Source organism: Astatotilapia calliptera, chromosome 14, assembly GCF_964374335.1.
Source record: "Astatotilapia calliptera chromosome 14, fAstCal68.1, whole genome shotgun sequence".
In the NCBI taxonomy this organism is placed as follows: domain Eukaryota; kingdom Metazoa; phylum Chordata; class Actinopteri; order Cichliformes; family Cichlidae; genus Astatotilapia; species Astatotilapia calliptera.
Genome location: NC_137435.1, coordinates 9,900,457 through 9,926,731, shown reverse-complemented (window position 1 = coordinate 9,926,731; position 26,275 = coordinate 9,900,457). Strand labels below are relative to the sequence as shown.

General features: G+C 42.9%; 2 protein-coding genes and 1 long non-coding RNA gene across 5 annotated transcripts in view; all 3 read right to left on the bottom strand.

Moving 5' to 3' along the window:
* The window catches only part of LOC145420158 (uncharacterized), a 219,957-nt gene that overhangs the window by 146,438 nt on the left and 47,244 nt on the right, over nucleotides 1–26,275 (bottom strand). The gene's annotated exons all lie outside the window — the stretch shown is intronic.
* LOC113036558 (olfactory receptor 7D11-like) lies at nucleotides 371–1,309 on the bottom strand. Its single transcript, XM_026192976.2, has one exon. It carries the CDS (start codon nucleotides 1,307–1,309, stop codon nucleotides 371–373), a length of 939 nt encoding a protein of 312 aa, XP_026048761.2.
* On the bottom strand, nucleotides 17,558–25,756 carry LOC113036468 (uncharacterized). Of its 3 annotated transcripts, none has more exons than XM_080289054.1 (3): nucleotides 25,240–25,756; nucleotides 21,174–21,232; nucleotides 17,558–20,884 (listed from the first exon to the last, which is right to left on the bottom strand). In XM_080289054.1, the coding sequence occupies exon 3, from the start codon at nucleotides 20,485–20,487 to the stop codon at nucleotides 18,985–18,987; it is 1,503 nt and encodes a 500-aa protein (XP_080145180.1). In that variant the 5' UTR covers nucleotides 20,488–20,884; nucleotides 21,174–21,232; nucleotides 25,240–25,756; the 3' UTR covers nucleotides 17,558–18,984. The 3 variants fall into 3 exon arrangements, with proteins under 3 accessions (XP_080145180.1, XP_080145178.1, XP_080145179.1); XM_080289052.1 differs by lacking the exon at nucleotides 25,240–25,756 and adding an exon at nucleotides 22,617–22,826; XM_080289053.1 differs by lacking the exon at nucleotides 25,240–25,756 and having other exon boundaries at nucleotides 21,174–21,843.

The window sequence follows — 26,275 nt, the reverse complement described above, 5'->3', positions numbered from 1 at the left end:
ACCTGTTCTCAGCTGCATTTGAATAAAGCACCAAATCCACACTTTAAGCTTAAATTTCAAAACTTACATTTAACTACTGATTTTATCTACTGTTCTGATTTTATCTGTTTTGATTTTATATACTGTTGTTTGTTTGTTTGTTTGTTTGTTAATTAGTTAGTTAGTTTATTTGCTTGTTTTAATCAATTTTAAATCATGCTTTTTATTTGTTCTTGTTTCTAATGTCTCTGTAAAGCACTTTGAATCACCTTGTTGTTGAATTGTGCTATACAAATAAACTTGCCTTGCCTTGCCTTGCCTTGCCTCAAGGCACTTCATACTGTAAGGTATTTGTGCCCAGTAAGTAAGTGTATTCACAGTTCACAAGACTCTAACCAGCTGTGTTAACCTTCCTGAATATCTTAAAGATCTTACTTTTAATTTCCTTTGTCCTGAGACAATAAACAAAAGGATTTACAAGAGATGGAGCGAGGATTGTGCCAATCAATAAACCCTGGCGTTCTTCGAGAGTTAATACCACACCAAACCTGGTCAAGATAACAATGATAAACTGGGGACAGTATAAACATATTACACAAATCAGGTGACTCACAAGAGTGCTTCCCATTTTCTTTTTGTCATTATTTGATAATATTTTCACAAAAAATAAGATCCCACAATATGAAAGACAAATGAAAGTGAATGTGAAAAATGACAGAAAAAATGATATAATGGCAACTTGGTTGAAATATTTCTCTGGGTCAACACAAGTGGTTCGCATAACTGCAGCATACTCACAGAAAGTGTACCTAAGCCTCGAATAGCAGTGAGGGAGCGGTGTAGCTATTACAAGTGTAAAAAGCACAAAACTACAGGCAACAAACCACAGAATGTATGTAAATACTAGTGTACGTGTAATTGTTAAATAACTATGATACTGAAGAGGATAGATTATAGCAATTAATCGATCAAATGCCATAATTGTTAAAGAAAACCTCTCCATTGTTACTCCCACCTGATAAACATACATTTGAATTAAACACTCCACATATGATATGGTATTAACACCAGCAAGTAGAACCCCGATCATTGTTGGAGTGGCAGTAGAGGTATAGAAGATGTCAACAACAGCAAGATTGCAAATCAGAAGATACATTGGTTTATGTAACTGCTTGTCAGAAACAATGAAGATGATATTGACCAAACTTGCCAAAACAGCTAGTAAATAGGTTATCAGCATAACCACACCAACTGCTACAGGCATTTTGACTGTGTCAAAACCACCTATAATAAAATGTGTTAGTTTGATTGAAGCATTCTGTAAAGACATATTTAACAAATATTATGTTACAAAAATTATCAGATGCGGTTGAAGAAGTAAAGATATGCTGTTAACAGTAAACAGTTGTAACAAAAGAAAAAGAATTTTAACCCTATTAAGAATTCCCAGCTTCTACCGTTCTACCTTTAAAAGCCGGAGAGCAGTCAAGTCAAGAAGGCTTCTACCTGAGACCCCCGCGGAGTCATCATTTTGCGTTTCTACCTTTAAAAGCCGGAGAGCAGTCAAATGCTGGAAGTGGAAGCTAAATTGGCTAGTCATTCATATGTATATTGGGTCGTTACCTAGGAATTCTGGAGGGAGGGGATTGGGGGAGAAATCAACACACATGAGTCTAGGTCCTTTGTTGCTGACATTTATTGATAAAAACAGTAGTTTCATTTCATGTTATTTCCTTTTTCATTTCAAGCAAGGAAGTGGATGTAGTTAGTAAGTAAGATATTTCAGACATTATTCTGACACAGAGGAGGAGATACTGGAATTATAATTAGTATCTATGCATGCATTTGTGATTTTGTTTGACCTTCCCATTGCTCACAATTTGAATTTGTTCACACTGCAGATGAGTGTCTCAGTCCCCAAACAAGCTCTCTTTTTCGGTGGAGAAGCAGTCTCCTCATCCGCAGTGAGTGTGGAGAAATCAACACACATGAGTCTAGGTCCTTTGTTGCTGACATTTATTGATAAAAACAGTAGTTTCATTTCATGTTATTTCCTTTTTCATTTCAAGCAAGGAAGTGGATGTAGTTAGTAAGTAAGATATTTCAGACATTATTCTGACACAGAGGAGGAGATACTGGAATTATAATTAGTATCTATGCATGCATTTGTGATTTTGTTTGACCTTCCCATTGCTCACAATTTGAATTTGTTCACACTGCAGATGAGTGTCTCAGTCCCCAAACAAGCTCTCTTTTTCGGTGGAGAAGCAGTCTCCTCATCCGCAGTGAGTGTGGAGAAATCAACACACATGAGTCTAGGTCCTTTGTTGCTGACATTTATTGATAAAAACAGTAGTTTCATTTCATGTTATTTCCTTTTTCATTTCAAGCAAGGAAGTGGATGTAGTTAGTAAGTAAGATATTTCAGACATTATTCTGACACAGAGGAGGAGATACTGGAATTATAATTAGTATCTATGCATGCATTTGTGATTTTGTTTGACCTTCCCATTGCTTACAGTACAAAAAACCAACCATTTGTACACATATGTACTAATAATAATAAAAAGTGAGTGCAACACTGCAACCCGTCACCCCGTCGTTCAGTGGTCGTTGATCAGTGGTCCATTGTGGCACCATTCAGAGCACTGGTACAATAGTACCAGCAAGATATGGGAAGACATTGCAAATGTACTTGGATTTTAGGTTGCAAGCCACCCAAAACTTGATCCCAAACTTGTCAGGTTTACTTGCAAACACTTGGAGTGTTTCAGTATGCCATCTTAGGGAGAACTCAACACACATGTAGGTCCTTTGTTGCTGACATTTATTGATGAAAATAGAAAAAAAACCAACCGTTTGTACACATGTTTACAAATAATAACAAAAATTGAGTGAGTACATTACAACATTTTCAGCAATCACTCACAATCCTGGCACTGCCACGGTATCTGTCGCCTGCATTTACCACATGTGTACCTGTAGCAGTGAACACATCGCACAGTGGCCTGATTTTTTTTGCATCTGTGTTTGACCTGACACGTGGCCCTTTTTCCAGGGCTCGGTGTGGAGGGTTGTGTCCGAAGCAACTGTTCTTTTCTTTCCTTCTTCGCAGCTACATGAGAGTGAGCCAATTCGGTTGCAAGGGCTACCAGGAAGTCCACCCGTCTTTCCTTCGTCCCGGTGCATTCTTGATACAGCACATGTGCATTCAGTGCTGCCATGTCAATCATGTTATAAAACACGGCAACTGGCCAGCGCCGTGTTCCTTTGCGGACAGTGTACTCCCGAACCATCTGGTCCATCACATCCACGCCACACTTTGTCTTGTTGTAAAGGGTGACAGTGTTTGGCTTCCTTTTGGTAGTGTTTTCGGTCTGAACCACGCTGTGCATGCTGCTAAGAATATATACTGTCTTCTTCCGTTTGGCCGCATACGCCGTCAGCGTGGCAGCAGAGGTTGAAAACACCTAAGAAATAAGATAAATTGTTAATTCCATAGCCCTTTTACACACAATGAAACACATAAACATAGAACCACAAAAGACCTGCAACATACCTGAGTGGTGAATTCATTGCGATCTGTCTGTCTAGTGGATTGAGGAATTTCCCTGCGAATCTTGTTGACTGTGCCGAGGATGGTGGTTTTCCGTCTAAGAAGTTTTTGCGCAAGTGAAAGCGATGTGAAAAAATTGTCAGTGGTAACATTTCTGCCCTTGTCCAGGAATGGTTCCATCAGCCTCATAACTACATTTTCGGAAAGTCTCTCCCCAGTGGGACGATTGGGGTCCTTGCCAAGATATGGGAAGACATTGCAAATGTACTTGGATTTTAGGTCGCAAGCCACCCAAAACTTGATCCCAAACTTGTCCGGTTTACTGGCAATATACTGCAGGAAACTGCACCGAGTTTTTGATGGGAAAAGCTGTTCATTGATGGTGATATGTAGACCAGGGTTGTAGCACGTGATGCAGTTGGTGACAAATGATCCCCACACACTGGAAATTGCTGCGAACTTATCAGTCTTTGCTCGATCACAGCGGGTGGACTTGTCATCAAAGCGTAGGTGTTGCATGATGTCTTGGAAGCGGTTTCGTGCCATAGTTCCAATTATCTGTGGGTTTCCCAGGTTTGCTGACCAGCAGTCATTTACAGATGGAACCCTGTAAACCCCCCGCAAGATGACAATAGCAATAAATGCCATTAGTTCAGGGAGGTCCATGAACCAACAAACATGCTCCGTTTGCTGTGCATGTTGAATAGTCCATTCTTGAATGCTACGAAGCATGTCAAGAGTGATGAAACACAGGAAGCTCTGAAGGCGACTCAAGATACTTCTCCTGGCCTTAGCCGTTGGCTCTCCATCTGCAGCGTACGGTTCTATAGGGGTGAAAGGGAGACGGGTCCCCACATGTTCTTCACGCCACACTGTGCCATCTTTCGCTGTCTCAGTCCCCAAACAAGCTCTCTTTTTCGGTGGAGAAGCAGTCTCCTCATCTGCAGTGTGAACAAATTCAAATTGTGAGCAATGGGAAGGTCAAACAAAATCACAAATGCATGCATAGATACTAATTATAATTCCAGTATCTCCTCCTCTGTGTCAGAATAATGTCTGAAATATCTTACTTACTAACTACATCCACTTCCTTGCTTGAAATGAAAAAGGAAATAACATGAAATGAAACTACTGTTTTTATCAATAAATGTCAGCAACAAAGGACCTAGACTCATGTGTGTTGATTTCTCCACACTCACTGCGGATGAGGAGACTGCTTCTCCACCGAAAAAGAGAGCTTGTTTGGGGACTGAGACACTCATCTGCAGTGTGAACAAATTCAAATTGTGAGCAATGGGAAGGTCAAACAAAATCACAAATGCATGCATAGATACTAATTATAATTCCAGTATCTCCTCCTCTGTGTCAGAATAATGTCTGAAATATCTTACTTACTAACTACATCCACTTCCTTGCTTGAAATGAAAAAGGAAATAACATGAAATGAAACTACTGTTTTTATCAATAAATGTCAGCAACAAAGGACCTAGACTCATGTGTGTTGATTTCTCCCCCAATCCCCTCCCTCCAGAATTCCTAGGTAACGACCCAATATACATATGAATGACTAGCCAATTTAGCTTCCACTTCCAGCATTTGACTGCTCTCCGGCTTTTAAAGGTAGAAACGCAAAATGATGACTCCGCGGGGGTCTAAGGTACTACCCCGAAATGACTGCTCTCCGGGGGTGTAAGTGTTAAATCCAAACAGGTTTGGGTTAACCCAAACCTGTTTGAAAGCACACAACAGTGCTTTCATATTTTAAGTCTCACAACAACAGGAAGTCTTAACTTGGCAGCTCCCTCATCAAATCACGCTGGATATCAATTGTCTGTGTTTACATATCACCAAAGACTGCAGATTACATCATGTATGATGTCACCCCCACCCTCCAAAACCAATGGTAGATGAGGATAGTTTTAGGATAATTTTAAATTACACTAATTCTATTTACATAACTCAGCACAAAATGCTACAGGGCAATGTTCCCTCTAATTTTTAATGTTTTTAAGCCAGCACACAAACTCCCTGAGCGGCCCCTTGGACCACTGTGAGCAACAGCAGACATGTGCACTGTGGTCCAGCCAGCATCGAATCCATCCAAGCTACATGGTTTATTAAAATAATAAAAATTACAGCATTTACATTTATGTTAGACTACTTTTAATTAACTGATTTAGCCCACTTACAATGAAAAGTTAGAAAAAAAATCTTGTTCGTGACCTTTGTAGTTGTTGTAACACTATTGGAAGTAAAAATAACTTGAACTCCAATTTTAGAAAACAAAACTTTCTTTCTTTTTTTTTCATATAAAGCTCTGACTTGTATTATGAGTATGAGTCTGTGGTCTGGGAGAGAGTCCTGTAACTCTCCGTCTGCAAAATACAGTATATAATGACCAATGTTGGGAAAATAATTATATAGTTACTTCTTCAAAAAAGTCACTGAGTTATGGAAACAACAAAGTTTTTTTCAGCTGTTTACCTAAAAATGTAGCCAAGGTGTTTTTTTAAATAAACATTTCAAACTATTTACAGAACAATCAGGTGTTCTGCATCAAATTTGATGTCTGCCATACTTCGCGGAAACAGACCAGGCTGGCCTGGACGCGGACATCGAGAAGATCGAAGGATTGCGGTGGTGGGTTTCCATGGCAATGACTGGACCTGCTCCAGCGCTGTTTGTGGACTCTGGTGCTATTCTCTGTTTGGCCCTTCGTCGTGGCTCCATTAGATGTGCGTGGACCTGCTTTTCCTGAGCGTGGGATTGATGCAGCTTTGCCATAGTACCTGAAGTTGCATTTTTTATGTGTTTCGTGCTGGTTACAGTTGTAGCATGAGTGTTTAAGTTTTGTACAATTCTTCCTGGTACTGTTTTCACATATTATGCCGACTCTTACAGTTTTTGAAGAAAAAAAAAAAAACGAAAAAGAGGGACTTTCATTCTGTAATTGTCCTCACTATCCTAAGTTTCTATAATATGGCCATTTACCATGTGGGACACTGTCATGTATGCCAGTTTGTCCATATTGCACTGTACATTTCCCTGTTTTACTTTTAACATCTTATCCTGCTGAACCATGTATGGAGGCTGGTTAAGTCTGGATTGTACCTTTGCTGTGTTCGGCTGGGGACAGCGTCTGTTTAACCCGTGGGGAATATGTAACAGTTACAATGGTGTGGTGTCTCTTTAATATAACATAAGTCAAGGGGTTATGAGGTCATTAGTGTGCGCCACTGCCCTCTCTGTGATTTATGCGAGCAATGTGCTTGCACGCGAATACATGGAGAGAGATGGACTTTATATGTTTTACCTCTCCAGAAAACCTTTACAACGTTACGGGTTGTATGAACATTGTCATATTTGATAAGCAGCAGCATTTCAGCCGGGCCTTGTATGGTTGATGAAGAGAATGTGCATTAAAGGATACGCTGTGGAATCCCCAGTACCATTGGATTGCACGACACTGGACATTATATTCTTCATTTCCAGTTAATAATTGTACAGCTGCTGTTATTGTGTATATATTTATTTATATTTCTTCATACATTCTTATATAGTTCTATATTGTGTATTTTGTTGTACAGTTATTTTATTTTCAACTTTAATTTATATATTTTATCTTATTCTTCCCAGTTAAATTTACCCTTCATTCTAATTTGTGTTGTACAGTTATTTCATTTTTAACCTTAATTTATATTTTATTCCTTCCTAGTTAAATTTACCCTTTTTAATTTTTCATATTTATTTCCTATCTTATTCATAGCCTTTTCCTTTTTTTGTTTTCTTTAGGTCACGAGCAGTTGTCCAAGCATTTCACTACATATCGTACTGTGTATGACTGTATATGTGACAAATAAAATTTGAATTTGAAAATTTGATTTGAATTTACCAGTGTGATCGTGTATTCTTCCTACTATCCTGCTAAGGTTTCTACCGCCTCCTCTCAACCACTGAACACAACTCAACGTTGCAAACCCCAACAACAAACAAATGAAAAAGGCAAATAAAAACAAACAACCATTTAGTGTATTCCAATAATATATTATAATTTAGACAGACTTGATAAAGACAAGAAACATTTTTGGAGCAGTTTTTAAGCACAAAATTCATAGATTAAATAAAACATATGCAGGCCTTGTACTGAGGAGATGCAGCCTATTATGCATAAATTAAGCAGATAAATGCATTGGAATAGCACTCTTCTGCTCTGAGCATGTTCATATTTACTAACACACTTTCATACAGCACTTAAAGACTTATCAACCATTCTAAATAAACGGGTCTGTCTCTTGAAGCGGTTCTGAGTCACAATTTAACATTTGAACCGGTATTTGTGTAGAAACGAATAAATGTGTTGTGGATAAATGTATGCATCACAAAATATTTTTATTTTTAGAAATAATGTTAGTATTTGTAATCTAAGTAAATTTAACAAATCATTTCTTTTCATTTGAAATATATAAAATTATAACAAAATACAAATAGATAGATTTAATCTTTTGTCCAACTAAACTTTCTTACAAAACAAGACACAACTTTCACTGTGTTCCCTCTTAAGTTTGCTCATTAGGTTAATGACTTCTTTGTTTACAAAGGGCTGACAGGAAAGATGTGTCATACTCACCCCTCTTGAGTGAATTATCATTAGTACCTAGCTCCAGTAATGAACCTCAAAGGGTTTGGTAACACAGTACTTGTGTCTTTTATTTCTGTATTTGATACATAGATATATCAAGATTTGGGCTTGATAAAGTTGGACTCACATTATTACACATCTGAATTGAAAACCACTCATTTGTTTGTGCTGTGAAGAACGAGATGAGGAGACCAAGATTGCCACCAGGAGAATTACACCCCAGAAAATATCCTGTATGTGAATCATCTTGTTGTCCTTTGTGCTATTTGTTAAAGAAGCTTAATCTAATGATTGCACAATTTATTAAAGAGAAGCTCTCTAAACACTACTCGTACACAAGTCAATAATCTATAATAGTGTTACATCCTCACTTCGTATGGATATTCTGAAAAACAGTCTCAAATCAGAAGTACTTGACTCCCTGGTATAACTCTCAAATGCGTACCTTAAAGTAGATCACTCCAAAATTTGAGAGTAAATATAATCTCACTAATTTAGAATTTTATTTAGCATGTAAAGAGTTTGCCGCTCTATAAGAAAGCCCTCTGTAAAGAAAGGGCATCCTACTATTCATCATATTGAAGAAAATAAGAACAACCCTAGGTTTCTCTTCAGCGCTGTAGCCAGGCTGAAGAGTCACACTTCCTCCAAACCAAAAACTTGAGTCTATCTGAGCGTCTGAGTGCAAGCAACTTTATGACACCAGTTTATGTGCATATAGGGACCTCTTGAGGAAAGCAGTGTTGTGGAAATGTATTTCCACTGAATTGGGCATGTCAGGTTTTTTAAACACTGAAATAAATTGTTGTTAGACATAAAAGTTATGGGCATGTGTGAAGTTTTGCTTTATGTACTAAAAATTAATACATTGTTTGTTATCTAACATGATATTAATATTATATTAAATTCACTTGTCAGCTGCAAAATAATGTAAAATGCAGACTGAGTTCCATACAGGAGGTTTGTATTAAGACATCATATGAAACTCAAGTATGCATGAAATATATATGATTCAAAATGACAGGAAACATCTAGAAAATGTAGAGCAGCCACAAAAAATGGCACACGGGAAGAGCGCAGCAGCCACCACAACACAAATTTTGGGTCATTTATTTGGTCCAGCTAGTGGTCAGTGCAGCGCTTGCAGTGCACGCTGTGTCCTATGTGAAAGTGTCATGCACTGTAAAAAATATTCCATAGAAAAACGGAAAATGTCCTGGTAATTCTCTGCCAGTACATTTTCTGTTTTTTTACGGAAGTTTGACGGACTTTTCTGTAAATGATAAAACGGAAAATTCTGTAGATTTACAGTATACTCTCTGTACTATTTATGGACATTTCCTTCAGCTATAAAATGGAAAGTATTGTTGCGTAATCAGTTTTAATAATAATAATAATGGATTGCATTTATATAGCGCTTTTCGAGAACCTCAAAGCGCTGTACAATTCCACTATTCATTCACTCTCACATTCACACACTGGTGGAGGCAAGCTACAGTTGTAGCCACAGCTGCCCTGGGGCAGACTGACAGAAGCGAGGCTGCCATATCGCGCCATCGGCCCCTCTGGCCAACACCAGTAGGCAAGTAGGGTAAAGTGTCTTGCCCAAGGACACAACGACCAGGACAGAGAGCCCAGGGATTGAACCGGTGACCTTCCGGTTACAGATGCGATTCCCAGGGGCGACCGTGGCTCCTGAGCCCTGGTCTTTTATTCGTCGAAGCATCCAGAGACGGCAACGGAACTCAGTAGTCATTTCACAAAACCTTTATTCATCTTTATTCATCTTCATTTAAGCATGCACTTCTAGAAGGGAAGACGAGGCCGGTGTGTCCCTCTGCAAATCTTCACTCCTTTGTCTGTGAAACACAGTTTTGTAGGGGCGACCCTATCATAAAACCCCCACGGTGTGCTGCAAACTCTGTCTGTGTCTATGTGCACGAGCACATGAATGCCTACATGTGCGCGTTCCCACGTGTCTATGTGAGTGCTCGTGAGTGACTGTGTACGCATACCTGTGTGTATGTGTGTGCACATGAGTGAGTGTGCGTGTGGATGTGTGTGCATGACAGTTAAAACACTGTGGGTGTAGGTGACTCCCTAGGTTATAAAACCCATCTCCCTTCCAGACCACAGTTATCCAGTTACAAATGTTGAGACCCCCACCCAAACATTCTCTGGGGAATTTCCACTCAGCATTAACTCCTCTCTGTTTTACTTTCACAGTTCAAGTGGGGGAGAGGTCTCCTACAATCTACTCCTAAGTTCACGACACAGTGAGGCCTTTATTATATTAAGGGCAGTGTCAGTATCTCTACAATAGTTCTACATTCTATGTTAACACATTTCTAAACTCTAAAATAAGCTAAACACTCCTACAGTATATTTTCTGTATCATTAACTGATATTTTCCGTTGATAGAAAAGTTGAAATTTCTGTTTATATTACTATTTCCAAGCACTTCTTTTCACTGTAACTCATTAAATATAGCTCCTTATATCCTTAAACGTACATTTCTATGCAATTACAACCTAGTACACCATGTACTCAAAAATTCATAAATTAAAACTTAAATTAATTTGTGCTTCAAACACAACAACATTGGTACAATTAATGTTAAACATTTTTTTATTCTCCTTAACTCAAACACTATACTAAAATATAACAACAGCATCCGTCGTGTCATAAAACGACTAAACAACTGATACATGAACAAAATAACTCACAAGCTTTCAAATTTGAGCATTTTTATTTCCTTGAAATCAGGTTGCCCTCATGTAAATGTGTTTATTTACATTCATTCAAGTGGCTACCAAGTGTTTTCTTCAAACAGGACACCTGACAAACAAAAAATGTCATATTTAACAATATGTTCACATAATAATATCCAGAGTACCTTTTAGTTAGAATCACTGCCTTGTGGTAGTTTTGCCTCAGCCAAATGGTTAAGGTGTGGTTTACATCCCTGTCTGTCCACTTATGATACAGTATACACATGTAGTCAGTTATAGCCACTCACCTTTGATTACTGAATTGCATTCACTTCATTAATGAAGTGAATGTAATTCACATTTGTGTGAACATTTGTCTGAGATTAAGTCTTTGGGGTCTGCCTTACAATATAACATACTTGAGTCAAAATTTGTTGACTGTTTAAGTGGTGCCACATGAATAAAACTGAACAGATCTAAATAAGATGTTCCTGAACTTTGGGTTTATTCGAACAGGACGGATGGATAACCACAGGACTTTTCCCCATATGATAACTAAAACACAAAATAAATTAAGACAGATTACTGTCCCAACCTTAAAGATAAAAGTGTATTTACTGGACTTGTTTTGTCAGTGAGGAGCAAAGTACAATTAGAAGTGCTTGTTCTGATGAAATGTTAAACTGTAAACAGCAGCGTAGTGAATAAGGATCTGTGTCCACAAATCCTCAGCAGTGACAACACTTAATCATCATAGTTCAAAATCCTTAATGCACACCTTTCTCTCCACTGTGTTCAAATGCTCTTAGCTGTCATGAAATATGTCAGGAAAAAGTCTGACATATTTCATGACCATTAAATGTTAGACAAGGCTCTGAAAACAAGGTTACGTTTACAAACAAAAACCTCTGCTTGTGCGCACAGACCCTAAATCACAACAAATAAGACAATAGTAAGACAAATTACTACAAAGTCTTGTTACCACTCTTCATATACCAGTGTGACAAAGTCCTGAATGCAGCCTGCATGTCCATCAAGGTCCATCTGAGCTTTAAATAAAATACACTCAACTTTTCCTTGGATTTTCAGAGTTCCTCAGTTCATACAGGAACTGGAGCAGTCGGGGTTAACGTGTCACTGTGTTGCTCCTCCGTGTCAGCCATTGAGACTAGTTGCAATTTATTCTGAGGAAAAAAAGAGAAACAACAAGACATTTTTAAAAAGTTTGTATTTTTATAATTTTTTTTTTACCTAGAACTAGAGATGGACCGATCCGATATTACCTATCGGTATCGGTTCGATACTGACCTAAATTACCGGATCGGATATCGGCGAGAAATAAAAAATGTAATCCGAGCCATTAAATATCAACAAAGCACCTCACAAAACTTGCGACACGGGGTAACTCGGCTCAAAACCGTAGCACGTCGGAGCAGTGTGCTCACGTGATAGAGCGGCTGTGTGTATTTTTAGCCTTCTACCAAACCAGCATTTCATCCCCGAGGAAGTTATCCCAGAGAGAAGTAAAGCAAGTGTGTAAGTTCATCTCTGAATGTTTGTAAAGAATTCCCATGTTAAGCTTAACAACTGATATATGGCATGACTGCCTCTCTCTCCTGCTGCTACTTCAGTTGTGAAACTGCTTAATGATCAGCTGATCGGCTTTTCTGTCGCGAGTTTTTCTTCTTGTTTTTGGCCCGCTTTGCACCAGAAAGAGTAAACCAGCGGCTGAACAACAGCAGCACGTTTAAGCTTGATAAGCTGTTGTTAGAATTTATTTAATATTACTTTCGACACCAGGATATTTTTCTACATAGCTGACAGCTGGTAACTGTGCAGGGGCGGATCTAGCAAAGTTTAGCCAGGGGGGCCGAGAGGGCATGAACAGGGAAAAGGGGGGCACAAAGACATACTTTTCTTTCTTATTCTCATTTAAAATGTCGAGCTTTTAATAAATAATTATCTGAATCTTACACTCAAAGTTTTAATCTGATGTAAAATGTATAGAAGTCCATTACTGTATATAGTAACTGTTAAGTCTAATATACCCTAGAAAGCTATAGTACTTTTTCCTATATCCATAGTTTAGTTCTTGTCACGGTCTGCGGAGGCAGACCGTGCGGGAATGTGTATGGTGGACCCAGGTGCGAACACAAGCGAGGATGCAGGAGTGGATTTAAACAAAAGCGAGCCTTTTATTATGGCTGATGAAAGGAACAAAACAGAGTGAAGGCAGCATATGAGTAGTAGCTCAACAGAAACCTAAACTGGACAAACTAAGGAAAGGCTATGGCTGGAAATACGGAACACAGGGGGTGGGAACACAGACGACGCGACACAGACTGTATGAAACACAGAGACTAAATACACATGAGGGATGATCAGGGGAAGTGGATGCACACGGGGAACACAGGTGACACTGATAATCATAACAAGACACGGCAGGAGTGAACGTAACACTGATGGGAGATGGGCAAAGTAAAACAGGAAGTACACAGAGGTTCAAACAGGAGGAGAGAGAGCACGGGGAGAACGCAGACATAACAGGCTGGGGAAAACATAGAATAAAACACAAAGAGAGACGAGGGCTCATAAATACACAGAGGGGCACACAGGGGGTAGGAGTCACGAAGGGAAAACACATAAGGAACAACGTAACAGATCAACCCAGGAAGCATGGCCTAAATAAAGAACAAAATACAAAAATACATGAAAACTAAGAATACTGGGCCCACATGGCCCAGGACCATGACAGTTCTAGCTCCATTTGCCGTTTGTATTTACTTTCATGTTCAATAAACCACCTTTACACCTTCACGACTGCCTGCATTTGGATCCTCCTTCATTTCCTCCACACGGCTCACCTCACTCGCCGTGACAGTACGGACCAGCCAGATATGGATCCAGCGGCATTCACCCCACCCACGGAGCTTCGGGACCTCATCACGAACTCCGCTTCAAAAATAATCAACCTGTGGCTAGAGCATGAGGGAGAAGCATCCCTCCACGTTCTGGAAGCCAGACTGCAACAGCTGCTCACGGATTATCCCTGGCTATTGGACTCACTACACCCACTCGTGCTAGACTTCATCCTTCACGAACTTCACCTACACCCACCAGCCGCTACCGCTTCCCAACCCAGCCGGAGGTTTTGCCTGGGAGGAAGCGAAGATCGCGCCGTTGGCGCGTCGCCCCACAGCCGGAGATTAGGACTTCGGAACTGCCGGCTGTGGTGAGTGGAAAAGACGCTCCGTCTGTTTCACCAGTTCATATGACTGTTTATACCGGGGCTGTGTTCGTTGAGTCAGCTGCTCAGCCGGTAGCTCGGTTAACTGCCCAGCAGTCGCTAACTCAGTCAGCCACTCAATCTTCACCTCCATTACAGTCACAGTCAGACCCAGTAGACACCATGTTACAGTCCATAGCCCAGTCAATAGCTCAGTTGGCAAGAGATTCATCAGCCTTATTATCAGTTCAGCCAGCCACTCCACCACCTGTTACTACTTCGCTACCTGTAGCTCAGTTGCCACCAGTTCAGCAGCCTGTCCACTCATTTACCCAGCCTTTATCCTCACAGCCTCATTACAAGCAGGGAACACACTCCACACAAACTTTTGCTGGTTCATTTAAGCTGGCCATCTCAGAGACAGTTGCTCCCTCTAGGGCCTCCCCAGAGGCTGGGTGTCAGTCACCAGCCAACTCTGGACCCCTAGAGGTCAAGACGCCAGCACCAGCAGCCTCACCGGAGAACTCACCAGAACAGTCTCGGCTCTGACTGAGGAGCCCGTCCAGTCTCACGTCATGTTAGCTGGGGGTTCAGGTGAACCCAGCCAGCGTCCTGCCTCGTCGGCTAGAGGGCCAGAGGAGCCCGGCCAGCCTCAAGTGTCATCTGCTGGGGGTTTAGGAGAACCCAGCCAGCCTCAAGTGTCGTCTGCTGGGGGTTTAGGAGAACCCAGCCAGCCTCAAGTGTCATCTGCTGGGGGTTTAGGAGAACCCAGCCAGCCTCAAGTATCGGCTGCTGGAGGGCCCGTGGAGCCCGTCCAGCCTCATGCCACGTCTGCTGGAGGGCCCAAGGAGCCCGTCCAGCCTCATGCCACGTCTGCTGGAGGGCCCGAGGAGCCCGTCCAGCCTCATGCCACGTCTGCTGGAGGGTCCGAGGAGCCAGCCAGCACATCTCCATATCACCTCCTGCAGCATCACCGCCGTCGGGTTCCGCAGCCGTCCCGCTGCCGTCGGGTTCCGCAGCCGTCCCGCTGCCGTCGTCAGCGCCTGGTCCAGCCTCCGTGTCTTCATCGGCGCCTGGTCCAGCCTCCGTGTCTTCATCCGCGCCTGGTCCAGCCTCCGTGTCTTCATCCACGTCTGGTCCGGCTTCAGCTCCGCCTTCGTCTGGTCCGGCTTCAGCTCCGCCTTCATCTGGTCCAGCTTCAGCTCCGCCTTCGTCTGGTCCAGCCTCCGTGTCTTCATCCACGTCTGGTCCAGCTTCAGCTCCGCCCTCGTCTGGTCCTGCCTCGTCTGGTCCTGCCTCGTCTGGTCCGGCCTCGTCTGGTCCTGTGGTTGCCACGCCGCCGTCAGTGCCAGCTCGACCCGTTCCGCCTCGTCTCTGCCGGCCGTTTTCCGGGCCTCTAAGATGGCATCATGGCCTTCGGGGACGGCCTCCGGAAAGAGTTTGTCGCCGCCGCTGGCATCGCGGCCGTCCTCCGGACCTGCTCAGTGGCCGCCACTACCTTCCAAGAGGTCGGCCTCCGGAACTGTTTGCCCGTCGCCGCCGGTGCCGTGTGCACGGTCGGCCTCCTGAACTGTTTGCCCGTCGCCGCCATTGCCGTGTGCACGGTCGGCCCCCAGAACTGTTTGCCCGTCGCCGCCGTTGCTGTGTGCATGGTCGGCCCCCTGACTGTGTTATGGACTAGTGAACAGTCGTGTTTTGGTTCTGGACTCTCGTGCTCCTGGTTTTTTGTGTTTCGGGCCCTCCTTCCTGGGCCCCCTCCACCCGCCCTGGCTTGGTGCTTGTGCTTTTTGTTTGGGGCTGTCGGGAGCCAGCCCTTTGAGGGGGGGTACTGTCACGGGTCTGGGTCCGTTGGACCCAGTATGTGGAGTTTCATGTTTTTGTTATTCCATGTTTGAGGTTATTATGTTTTGGTTTTAGTTTGCATCAGGGATTGTTTTCTTGTTCTCTTGTTGTGTTTATGATGATGATTATGATGTTTATTATTTGAGTTTCATGTTTAAGGATTTGTTCTCGGTTGTATCTCACGTTTAGTTTAGTTCAGGTTCCATGTGTCATTCTGTCTGTCTCTCAGTGTTAGGTCTGCGTCTTGGTGTGGTGTTCTCATTTCCTGTTTTATTGTGAAGGTCTGGGTCTCATGTGAGTGTGTTCAGTTTTACCTCTGTCTCGTCTTGTTGATCATTCCCAGCTGTGTCCACCACCTGTGTGTAATTCCCCTGTGTTTCTCTGGGTGTATTTACATCATGTCCTCCGTTATTGTAGTTGCTGGTCCGTCTGTGTATTCCACCCTGCCTCATCTGCGTTTCTACCATGTCTCACCCGTGTGTTCTCCCTGCTGTCCGCCGTTAGTCTCTTCTGGTCGTTCTCGTTAAGGTTTGTGCTCTGTAGTTTAGTTGATCCCAGTATAGTTTAGTTCTAGCTCCATTTGCCGTTTGTATTTACTTTCATGTTCAATAAACCACCTTTACACCTTCACGACTGCCTGCATTTGGATCCTCCTTCATTTCCTCCACACGGCTCACCTCACTCGCCGTGACACAATATTATTTTCATGATTTTGATGGTCACTGTAGTTGCTATATTAGTTCTCTCTTTCTCTTATACTTACAATAACCACACTATGGACGGACAAGTGACTGTTTTTACGCGTACTTTCGTTACCAACAATGACGGTAAAACCATTGTTTGGCTCCGCCGTCCGCTTGTTTATTTTCCACATAAACCTTTCACAATAAAGCTCAAGTTTCTGTTGAGACTTTTCAAAATAAACTGAAACGATATACATTATTCTCAAACATAAAATTTCAGAATATTCATCAAACAAATGACCTCAAATAAAAACATCAAGTAACTATAAATGGCGCTTACAGTCACCACGCAGATGAAGGCACAGAGAATACCAGCATGGCCAGCAAGGATGAGGCAGAACCACCTAGCTCCAAACAGAAGGACCAGTCAAAAGAAATCGAGGACCTTATTGTTTGGTCCATCTGTAGCATGGGCATGGTTAGGTTATGAAAAGTCTGACATGCCCCAGAAAACTGTACTATGCAAATTATGCCACAAACTGGTCCCCACCACCACTCAAACACGACAAACCTCTTTAACCACCTACACAAGAATCACATGAGTTTTGAGAGAGTTTACGAATGAAAAGCAAAAAAGAGCCATCAGGTGCTCAAAATAATCCTTAGACTCAAACGTTAGAACAGGCTTTTCCTCGCAGCACACTGTGTAATAAATACTCAGAAAGAAAATGGCGGCCGTTTAAACTCATGTCTAAAAATGTATTTTCATGTGACTCCAGGTACACAACGCCCAACTGAAAACACTTCACATAAGTCGAATTGCCCGAGAATCACAGAATTTACAGAAAATGTACTATTTTATGATATATATCGTTATCAGGAGAGATATGTCTTATATTGGGATATGAGATTTTGGTCATATCACACAGCCCTACAAAGGATTATAATTCACGTAGAGTTGCTGTTACACCCCGGCCTAGGCTACCGGCGTGCAACACAAGAAAAATAATAAAAAGAAGTAAATCACACAGCCACAGCGTTACAATGAGTCGTTTTATTAACTTGACAGGCAGCGAGCGTCAGGGTGGGCATGGCCAAAACAACAAACAAAACACACTGGAAATAAATCAGAACTAACTTACCTATAGTGAGTCAACCCCAAAAGAAAATACAAACCTCTGACCTGCCTCCCTACCCGAAACAGGAGAAAAAGGTAATAAAAGAAACGGCTTCCCACCCCTACAGCTACCATGTCCAGATACGACTCTCTAAACTGTTTTCACTGCAGCCCGACTCTGTCACACGCCACGAAAGAGCCCCAAACGCGCAGCTCGCTGAAAGCAGGAAGTAGAAGGCTGCTGCCGGCCCCGTCAGGTCCCAATTTGTAGCTGGCCTCATTCCCTCTTCCACCAATGGTTAGCCTCCACCTGGAAACAGACATCACAGAGCACAGCACCACACAGCAACAATGACCTGGGTCATAACACCCCCCCATCTAAAATCAAGCATCTCCACCTTTTAAGAGATGCTGAATCTAGGTCTCTACTCGGGATAGTGCATCGGCCACAATATTATCAGCCCCTCGGAGATGCTGAATGTCAATGTTAAAATCCTGCAGCATCAAGGACCATCGCATGAGGCGCTGGTTGTTATTTCGCATGCGAGAAAGGAAAACCAGAGGATTGTGGTCAGTGTAGACAACCGTTGGTGGGGGGCTGGAACTGACGTACACTTCAAAATGTTGGAGGGCCAAAAGCAACGCTAAGGTCTCCTTCTCAATGGTGCTGTAATTCAACTGATGCTTATTGAACTTCCTCGAGAAGTAGCACACTGGGTGATCAATTCCCCGATCATCCTCCTGCAAAAGTACAGCACCGGCACCATACGCACTGGCATCCACCTCTAACTTGAACGCACGAGTAAAATCAGGGGTAGCTAACACTGGGGCACTGCATAACAGGGCTTTGGCTGAGTCAAATGCTTCCTGACAGTCAGAGTTCCACAAAAAGAGGTGTGACGGACTTGTCAACGCAGTCAAGGGAGTAACCACTGTGGCAAAATTTTTACAGAACCCACGGTAGTAGCCACACATCCCCAGAAAACGGCAAAGTTGACGGCGTGTTGTTGGTACGGGGAAAACCAAAATGGCCTGGACTTTGGCTGTGAGAGGGCGTACCTGCCCCTGTCCCACCTGCTTCCCCAGATAGGTAACCACAGCTTTGCCGAACTCGCACTTGGCAAGATTCACGGTCAAACAGGCACCCTTCAACCGGGCAAAAACTTCCCGCAGCGTGTCCATGTGCTCGGGCCATGTTGGGGAGTAAACTACAATATCATCTAAGTAAACCTCACAGCCATGGACACCCAATAGCACCGTATTCATCAGTCTTTGGAATGTGGCATTTCTTAACCCAAACGGCATTTCTTAACCCAAACGGCATCACCGTATATTGCAGGAAGTGGTCTGGGGTCACAAAAGCAGAGATCTCAGCCGCCCGTTGTGAAAGGGGCACCTGCCAATAACCTTTCAAGAGATCCAGCTTTGTGACAAATCTGGCTGAGCCCACCCGATCTACGCAGTCGTCTATGCGTGGGAGCGGAAAAGACTCCGGTTTACTGACGGCATTTACTTTGCGGTAGTCATTACAGAAGCGTGGAGTTTGGTCAGATTTAGGCACCAAAAGGGTAGGTGAACTCCAGGGGCTGAAACTAGGGACCGCAAAACCATTCTTCAGCAAGTATTCCACCTCCCTTTTCATAACAGCCCGCTTTACTGGGTTCACCCGGTAGGCATGCTGCTTGATGGGCCTGTGGTCACCAACATCTATATCATGCTCAAGCATGGTAGTTTGAGTTGGTTGGTCACTGAAAAGCACGGTATGGCCACAGATCAGACTATTTATGTCCTGCTTGTGGGGCTCATCCAAATAAAACAAATGAGCCTCAAGGTTTTCCAGGATTTTAGAATTCTCTAAGCGTGCCCCCAAACTTGGGCCTTGGGGCTCAAGCAACCCGTCCACCTCAGGTTGGTAGGAGGGGGATCCCACCGTCACAATAGGAGAACCTATGTCGACATGGCTCTTTTCACGGTCCACATATTTCTTTAACATGTTGATGTGACAGACCCGGGACTTTTTCCGCCTATCTGGGGTTTTAATCAGATAATCTGTATCACTGATTTGGCGCTCAACCTCATAAGGACCACTAAAGCGAGCCTGAAGACATGAACCCCCGATTGGTAGGAAAACCAAAACATGCTCACCAGGCAGAAAGGTACGCTTGAGGGCTTTCCTATCGTACCTCTCCTTCATATTACTCTGGGCATTAGAAAGCAAGCTGCGTGCCAACTCACACGCAGCGTGCAACCTCTCCCTAAACGAACTCACATAATCAAGTACATTGTGCGCGGGTTTCGGCTGGTCTGCCAGCCACCTCTCCTGGAGCAGACGTAAGGGTCCACGCATAGTGTGTCCAAAAACCAACTCTGCCGGGCTAAAACCCAGGGACTCTTGTGTGGCTTCTCGAATGGCGAACAGCAACAATGGCAGGCCCACATCCCATTCTGAATCAGTTTCAACACAGTACTTCCGCAACATGGCCTTTAGAGTCTGATGGAACCGCTCCAATGCCCCCTGAGTTTCTGGGTGATAAGCACTGGACACCCGGTGCTTAACAGACAGTTCAGACATAACTTGAGCAAAAACTCTAGACAGGAAATTAGATCGCTGATCGGTTTGAATGTATTTCGGTAACCCAAATGTAGAAAAAAACTGCACAAGTGCTTTCACAACGACCTTCGCCCTGAGTGATCGCAAAGGAATAGCTTCTGGGAACCGTGTGGCTGCACACATTATGGTAAGTACATACTGGTAACCTGCCTTGGTCTTCGGCAAGGGCCCTACACAGTCCACTATGACGTGTTCAAAAGGCTCACCTATTGCAGGGATAGGATGTAAAGGGGCAGGAGGGATGACCTGATTAGTGTCACGTTCTGGTACAGGGATTCAAACGCAGAGCGGTAAGGTATCTCCAAGGTGTAGTTTATTTACAGTGCCAGTGCAATATATGTACAGTGAAGGGATCCAAAACTCCGGGGGAATCACAGGGTAACAGTGCCAGTGCAATATATGTACAGTGAAGGGATCCAAAACTCCGGGGGAATCACAGGGTAACTCGCTCACGTCTTCTTCGCTCACACTCACACACGTTCCCGCAGCAGGGAGGTCGCAGGTCCGGGGGGGGGAAGATCTGAGGCAGACGAGAAGGCAGGTCACCAACTAATCACAAATCACGAATATGAAGCACAAGAGCTGTGAGAACACTAACGTTAGGGGTACAATCATTATAGTCAGCGCTCTTCAGCCAGTGCCATTGCAGCCAGAGCACGGGCAAAAGCAGAGGCTGCACGTGCTCAAGCACTATTTGCACAAAAAGAGGCAGATATGTTAAAAGCACAAGCATATATTGAGGAAGAACAACAAAAAGCAGCAGCTGAGGCTGCTAGGAAGAGAGCAGAGCTGCAAGCCAGTTTGCATACCTTGAGGCTTGAGAGCGCGGCTGCAGCTGCCATTGCTGAAGCGAATGTTCTTGAAGCAGCTGTTGAAAACGAATTTGGGGAGTTAGATCGGGTTAGCCTGAAAAGTGAATACGTTGAGCGTAACCCAAGTCCTGAACCTCACCAAAACACACAGCTACCAGAACTCATGCCAACTCTGATGCACCAACTACCAGTCGACAGTGATGAGATCAGCAAATACAACTTGCCTGTTCAGAGAACATCCAAATTGAGTCAAGATGCCACTCCCTATTACCCTCGTACTCAAAGCCCCTGCAGGACAGCCCCGTTCAAGCAAGAACATTCACACAGCTTAAATCCATCCAGGGATACCTACAGACACCAGACACAGTCACATGATATGAGACCATACAGCAGTAGCTACCAACCGCCTCAGTCTCATACAGGTGCTGCCAGGACTGACGAGCCCACTTCATCATCGACCACAGACTTGGCCAAGTATCTAATACGGCGAGAGATGATAAGCTCTGGGCTGTTAAGGTTCGACGATCAGCCAGAAAATTATTGGGCCTGGAAGCAATCTTTCCACAGTTCTACAGAGGACTTAAAACTGACGTCAAGAGAGGAGCTTGATCTGCTATGTAAATGGCTGGGACCAAAGTCATCAGAGCATGCTAAGAGGATACGAGCAGTCCACATACGGTTTTATTCCGTTCAGTTGTTAGTTCACCTGTAGTTTTTTAGAGTGGCCATTAGAGGTCACCCCACCGCTTTGTATGAGAGAGACTATGGGCAGGGAGAAACGTGGGCAAGGCACCTGAGCTTTTCTGCTCCAGATTACCAGCAGAGAAGTTGTCAATCCGTGAGAAGTGTGCGTTAATGAGCAACAGAACACACACACACACACACACACACACATGCCCACGCACCTAAGCCTGTATGCAATACCTGCTCCTCTGACAATCCCTGTTACCTTCAACTGTGTAAATGTAGCTGTTGCTGTTCTGAGAGTCTATTGTGCAAGTGGTGTGATATGCCCATGTAGAAAGGGCGGCACTGCAACGCTGGACTTGCCCTTACTCTGGGCTCCCTCTTTATTCTGGCAACTGGTACAAAGAAAACAGCACACAGTCTTCATTAACAATGTGCAAAGCAACTGCAACATTCAGTTCACCAGCTTGGGAGTTTTTTTCCTTTTCTTTCCAAACATAACACTTAACAAATGACTAAGATATATTTATACAACACAACATCAACAAAGTCTTTCTTTTAAAAGTTCTAGCTGAAACCAAACCTGTGATCGTATAGTAGCAATATTATTTATTTATTTTTCTCCTTTTTCCTAACCAACAACAACAATAACATATAAAAACAGCTTTTCTATTATAAAACAATCATCATTGTTCATCTTTTTTTTTTCCTATACAACAGCATCAATTAAAACTTATACTTAACAGCGCCTACCTGGTACAAAGAAAACAGCACACAGTCTTCATTAACAATGTGCAAAGCAACTGCAACATTCAGTTCTGTTAAAAAGAATTAGAGCAATTACAATCTCATAGAGAAGCATTAGAGCTAAGTGCAAGTCAAAAAGCACCCAACTAGCTAACGAGTATTAGCTTAGCATGCTAACTAAAAATGCTACTCGTGAATAAAGTTACTACCCATGCATCAAAATGCCTGTAACTTTCAGGATACATGCTAGTACTGCTTACAATCAAAATACATGTTGACAATTACCACTATGAGAGTGTTTTCATTAATACAATTACAAAATTGACAACAGTATCGCTCACTAGCACCTACCACCAGCTTGGGAGTTTTTTTCCTTTGCTGAGGCATGCGCTGTGCAGCAATTTGGAACCTTAACAGTTGCAGTTGCTGTGTTTGTCCACCAGGTGGCTCCAACTATTCACAAAGCACATCAATTTTGAGGAAATTCATTAAGCTATTTTCTAACTCTGTTACATCAAGTCAATACAAAAGTCTGCACTATCCTCAGTATCTTCATTGTCTCCCTTCTGAACATTCATCCGGGCCTTGAGCAGTGTTCTGGCCGACACTCCGGGGAGTGGTAGCGGCAAATCTGAACTAGCACCTTACAGTCCTCCCAGTCCAAGCTATCTACCCAACATAGATATTGACATTTTCATATCGGAATTTATCCTGCAACATGAACCATGGGTAATGGAAGTATCGATATTTCAGGATCGCTCTGTACATCACTACTCCTCAGTTTTAGAATAAGACAGTAGACAGCGGTGAGGAGGAGAGTGCAAGTGCGTCACAAAAACACGCAAATATGACTGACACCCGTAAATGAAGCAGCACCTGACTGCAGTTTAAAGAAGAAGCAGGTGCTAACTGAGAAGAGATTCAGCCAATCCAAGCTGAGGCATTTGATTTTTCTGAATGTCAACCTGCACTGAGGACATACAGTTTGGCTACTAAGTTTGGTTCTGTGGATTTCTGTTTTGTTTTTGTGTTAAATCAAAATTAAAAGTTTAATTAAAATATTACACAAATGTAAGAATGCCTGCTTTTGTAACAGAACAAATACACAAAATAAGGGAATTATAAGGCTTCTCATAAAAACGCTAAATGCAAAAGGTTTTATCAACACACAAATCATTCATATTTGCCAAGTAAAGATAAAATATGAGGCTACAGATGATAATAAATTAAGAGCCAATTGGTAGCCAAAAGAACCGGCTCTTCTTTGGGAGCCATGCCACAAGAGCCGGCTCCCATCACTAGTTTATACAGTTTTGTAATTGAGAGACTGCTCCATTCATTTTGGGCATATCATTTTTGAGCTGGAAGCCCAGAAAGCTCCTTGGTGCTTAACAGGCTAAGCTCCAGTTTTTAACCTCAAACAAATGGTCAGACTTAAAGACTCAATCAAAAGCTAGAAATCGCTCCCCGTTTTGTTATCTCCCATAACCCACCCACCTGTCCCGAAAGCTATCTCGGATCTAGTACCCTCATAACTCTCTTACCTCTTCTGCTACATGCCTTTCCTCTTTTGAATTTACTCTAGGGTACCAATTTCCACTGTTCTTTAAGAATGAGATTGAGCTGGCAGTTTAAATCATTCAAAGCACATGCAGCATGCCCAACGGGTTTAGATCCATACGCAGGTTGCTTTGTGCCACAGCCGGTAGTGGCAATATGTTGACCGGTGTATTGCCACTGCTGACCACGACAGAGACGTGGTTCAAGGATAAAATAAATAGCAGTTTATTAACAACTATTTAAAACATCCCATAAAAGCATTAACAGGTGGATCAATATACATATATTCTAAAAAGTTCAGAGCAGAGGCTTACCAGTGGGTGACAGAGATGCCAAATGAGGACAAATAAAAAAAAAGAGAAAATCCACCGATAAATGTGCAGCACACTGTCACACACTCACACTCTAGTGCAGCTCAAACAAAGGTGTGTAGTACACCAAGGGTCCCACCACCAAGACACCCCAGTCACTTCCACTTCAGGCCCTCTGCATCTAAATAAAAGAAACAAAAGAAAACTATAATGGATTCAAAACAAACTCGATATACACCCCCTGTGGCTAGCCCAACCACAGAACACACTGGTGATAGAAAAGTAGCTAGAAAACGGGCCTCCTTCCAGTGGTGCAAAGCAAAAACAAAAGGTTACAAATCAAAACATTCAAAAACCAAATATACATCGGAATGAATTAACCCTGTGCTCGAAGCAGACGGCATCACAATATCACTCCAAATCGTCATCCGTCCGACAATTCTAATTGGATACTTCGGTCAATTAACATGCACGTCCGCAGGCTTCCATATCTGGCATGTATGGCGCCACTGTTCTCTGAATTATCCACTTCTATAAAACTGGCAGCAACAGGGAAAAGAAAATCCCAAACAGGAAAAGGAAGGCAAAGCAGCAGCACTTCTGTTCTGTTAGCTGAGCGTAGAATAGAAAAGGCGTAGCGGCCCTGCTGTAAAGCTACTGGCCGCCCACTAAGGCCCACACTTCCTGCAATACATAATGAGTGTTTACTAGAAAAGAAAACAATAAAAGACAGATTGTGAAAAATCAGAGTTACGTACCAATTAAACGGCGTCACCCGATTTATTAACACAGTGGATCATAGGAGGCTTCTGCACCTACGACCTATAAACAACATTGGTTTACCACTGAGTGAAATAATGTACGCCCTGCACCGAATAAACACATACCAGCCACGATGGAGGCTTCAGGAAGGTAATCCACGGGTGATCTCTGTAACACAAACAACAACCAACATGAGTACTGCCAATTCAGGCTGAGGCAACAACAACATGTACGCAGCTCCTACCTGTAACACCGGGAGAAGTCAGGTGACCGAAAGGAGATAACAGGTACACGATTCGGGGATGCTCAGATGGCCACTATTTATACTAGTGCCCCCTAATGCGCCTGACTAAAAGTGGGATCAACCAGAACATTTAATATTCCTTCTGCCACATTAGCAAGGCCTGCGGGCATGATGGGTTGTAACAGCACTTTTATTTCTTCTATCTCATGCATGAGAAGGGACGTCAGACACGGGGCACTGAGAGTGTCTCTGACAATGAACAGTCCAGCTCCTCTTTTAAACACAGTTGCAATACACAAGGCCTTTCACCGTTGTTGTTCACAACTTAGATCTAAAAAAGGATTCCACTTTCCACTACCTGTTCTCCCCCACTCTGGCTTCTTCCTGTGTTAATGCCCCCCCCCCCACAAGAAAATTAAACATAAGTCGCTCAGAAAATATAAGTAAACTTAGAATATAATTTTAAGGAGATTCAAACTGTCCAAAAATATAAACCCTGAGCTTGAAAATAAAAAGCATCTGGACTTTAAGTTGTTTGAAGTTGCTAAGGTCAAATGGTGGAGAGTCCCAGATTTAAATGCTGTGGGAGTGTTCCCCCAACAGGGACAAAAGGACACCCTAATGATCCTCTACCTAATCACATGAACCAAGGTGTGAAAACGGGTGTAGGTAGGTCACAATCAGCCAAGGTTTCGGGTGAGCTCATTGTGAAACCTAGCCCCACCCTATCATATGATTTCCTGAGATCAGATGGCCCAAGATGTGAGTGGGCATTAAGTGAATAGTAA

Bases quoted from the DNA above. Each gene is read 5' to 3' on its own strand.
- LOC113036558 (XM_026192976.2), bottom strand. From the start codon at position 1,309: ATGTCTTTACAGAATGCTTCAATCAAACTAACACATTTTATTATAGGT.
- LOC113036468 (XM_080289054.1), bottom strand. From the start codon at position 20,487: ATGTGTGCAGCCACACGGTTCCCAGAAGCTATTCCTTTGCGATCACTC.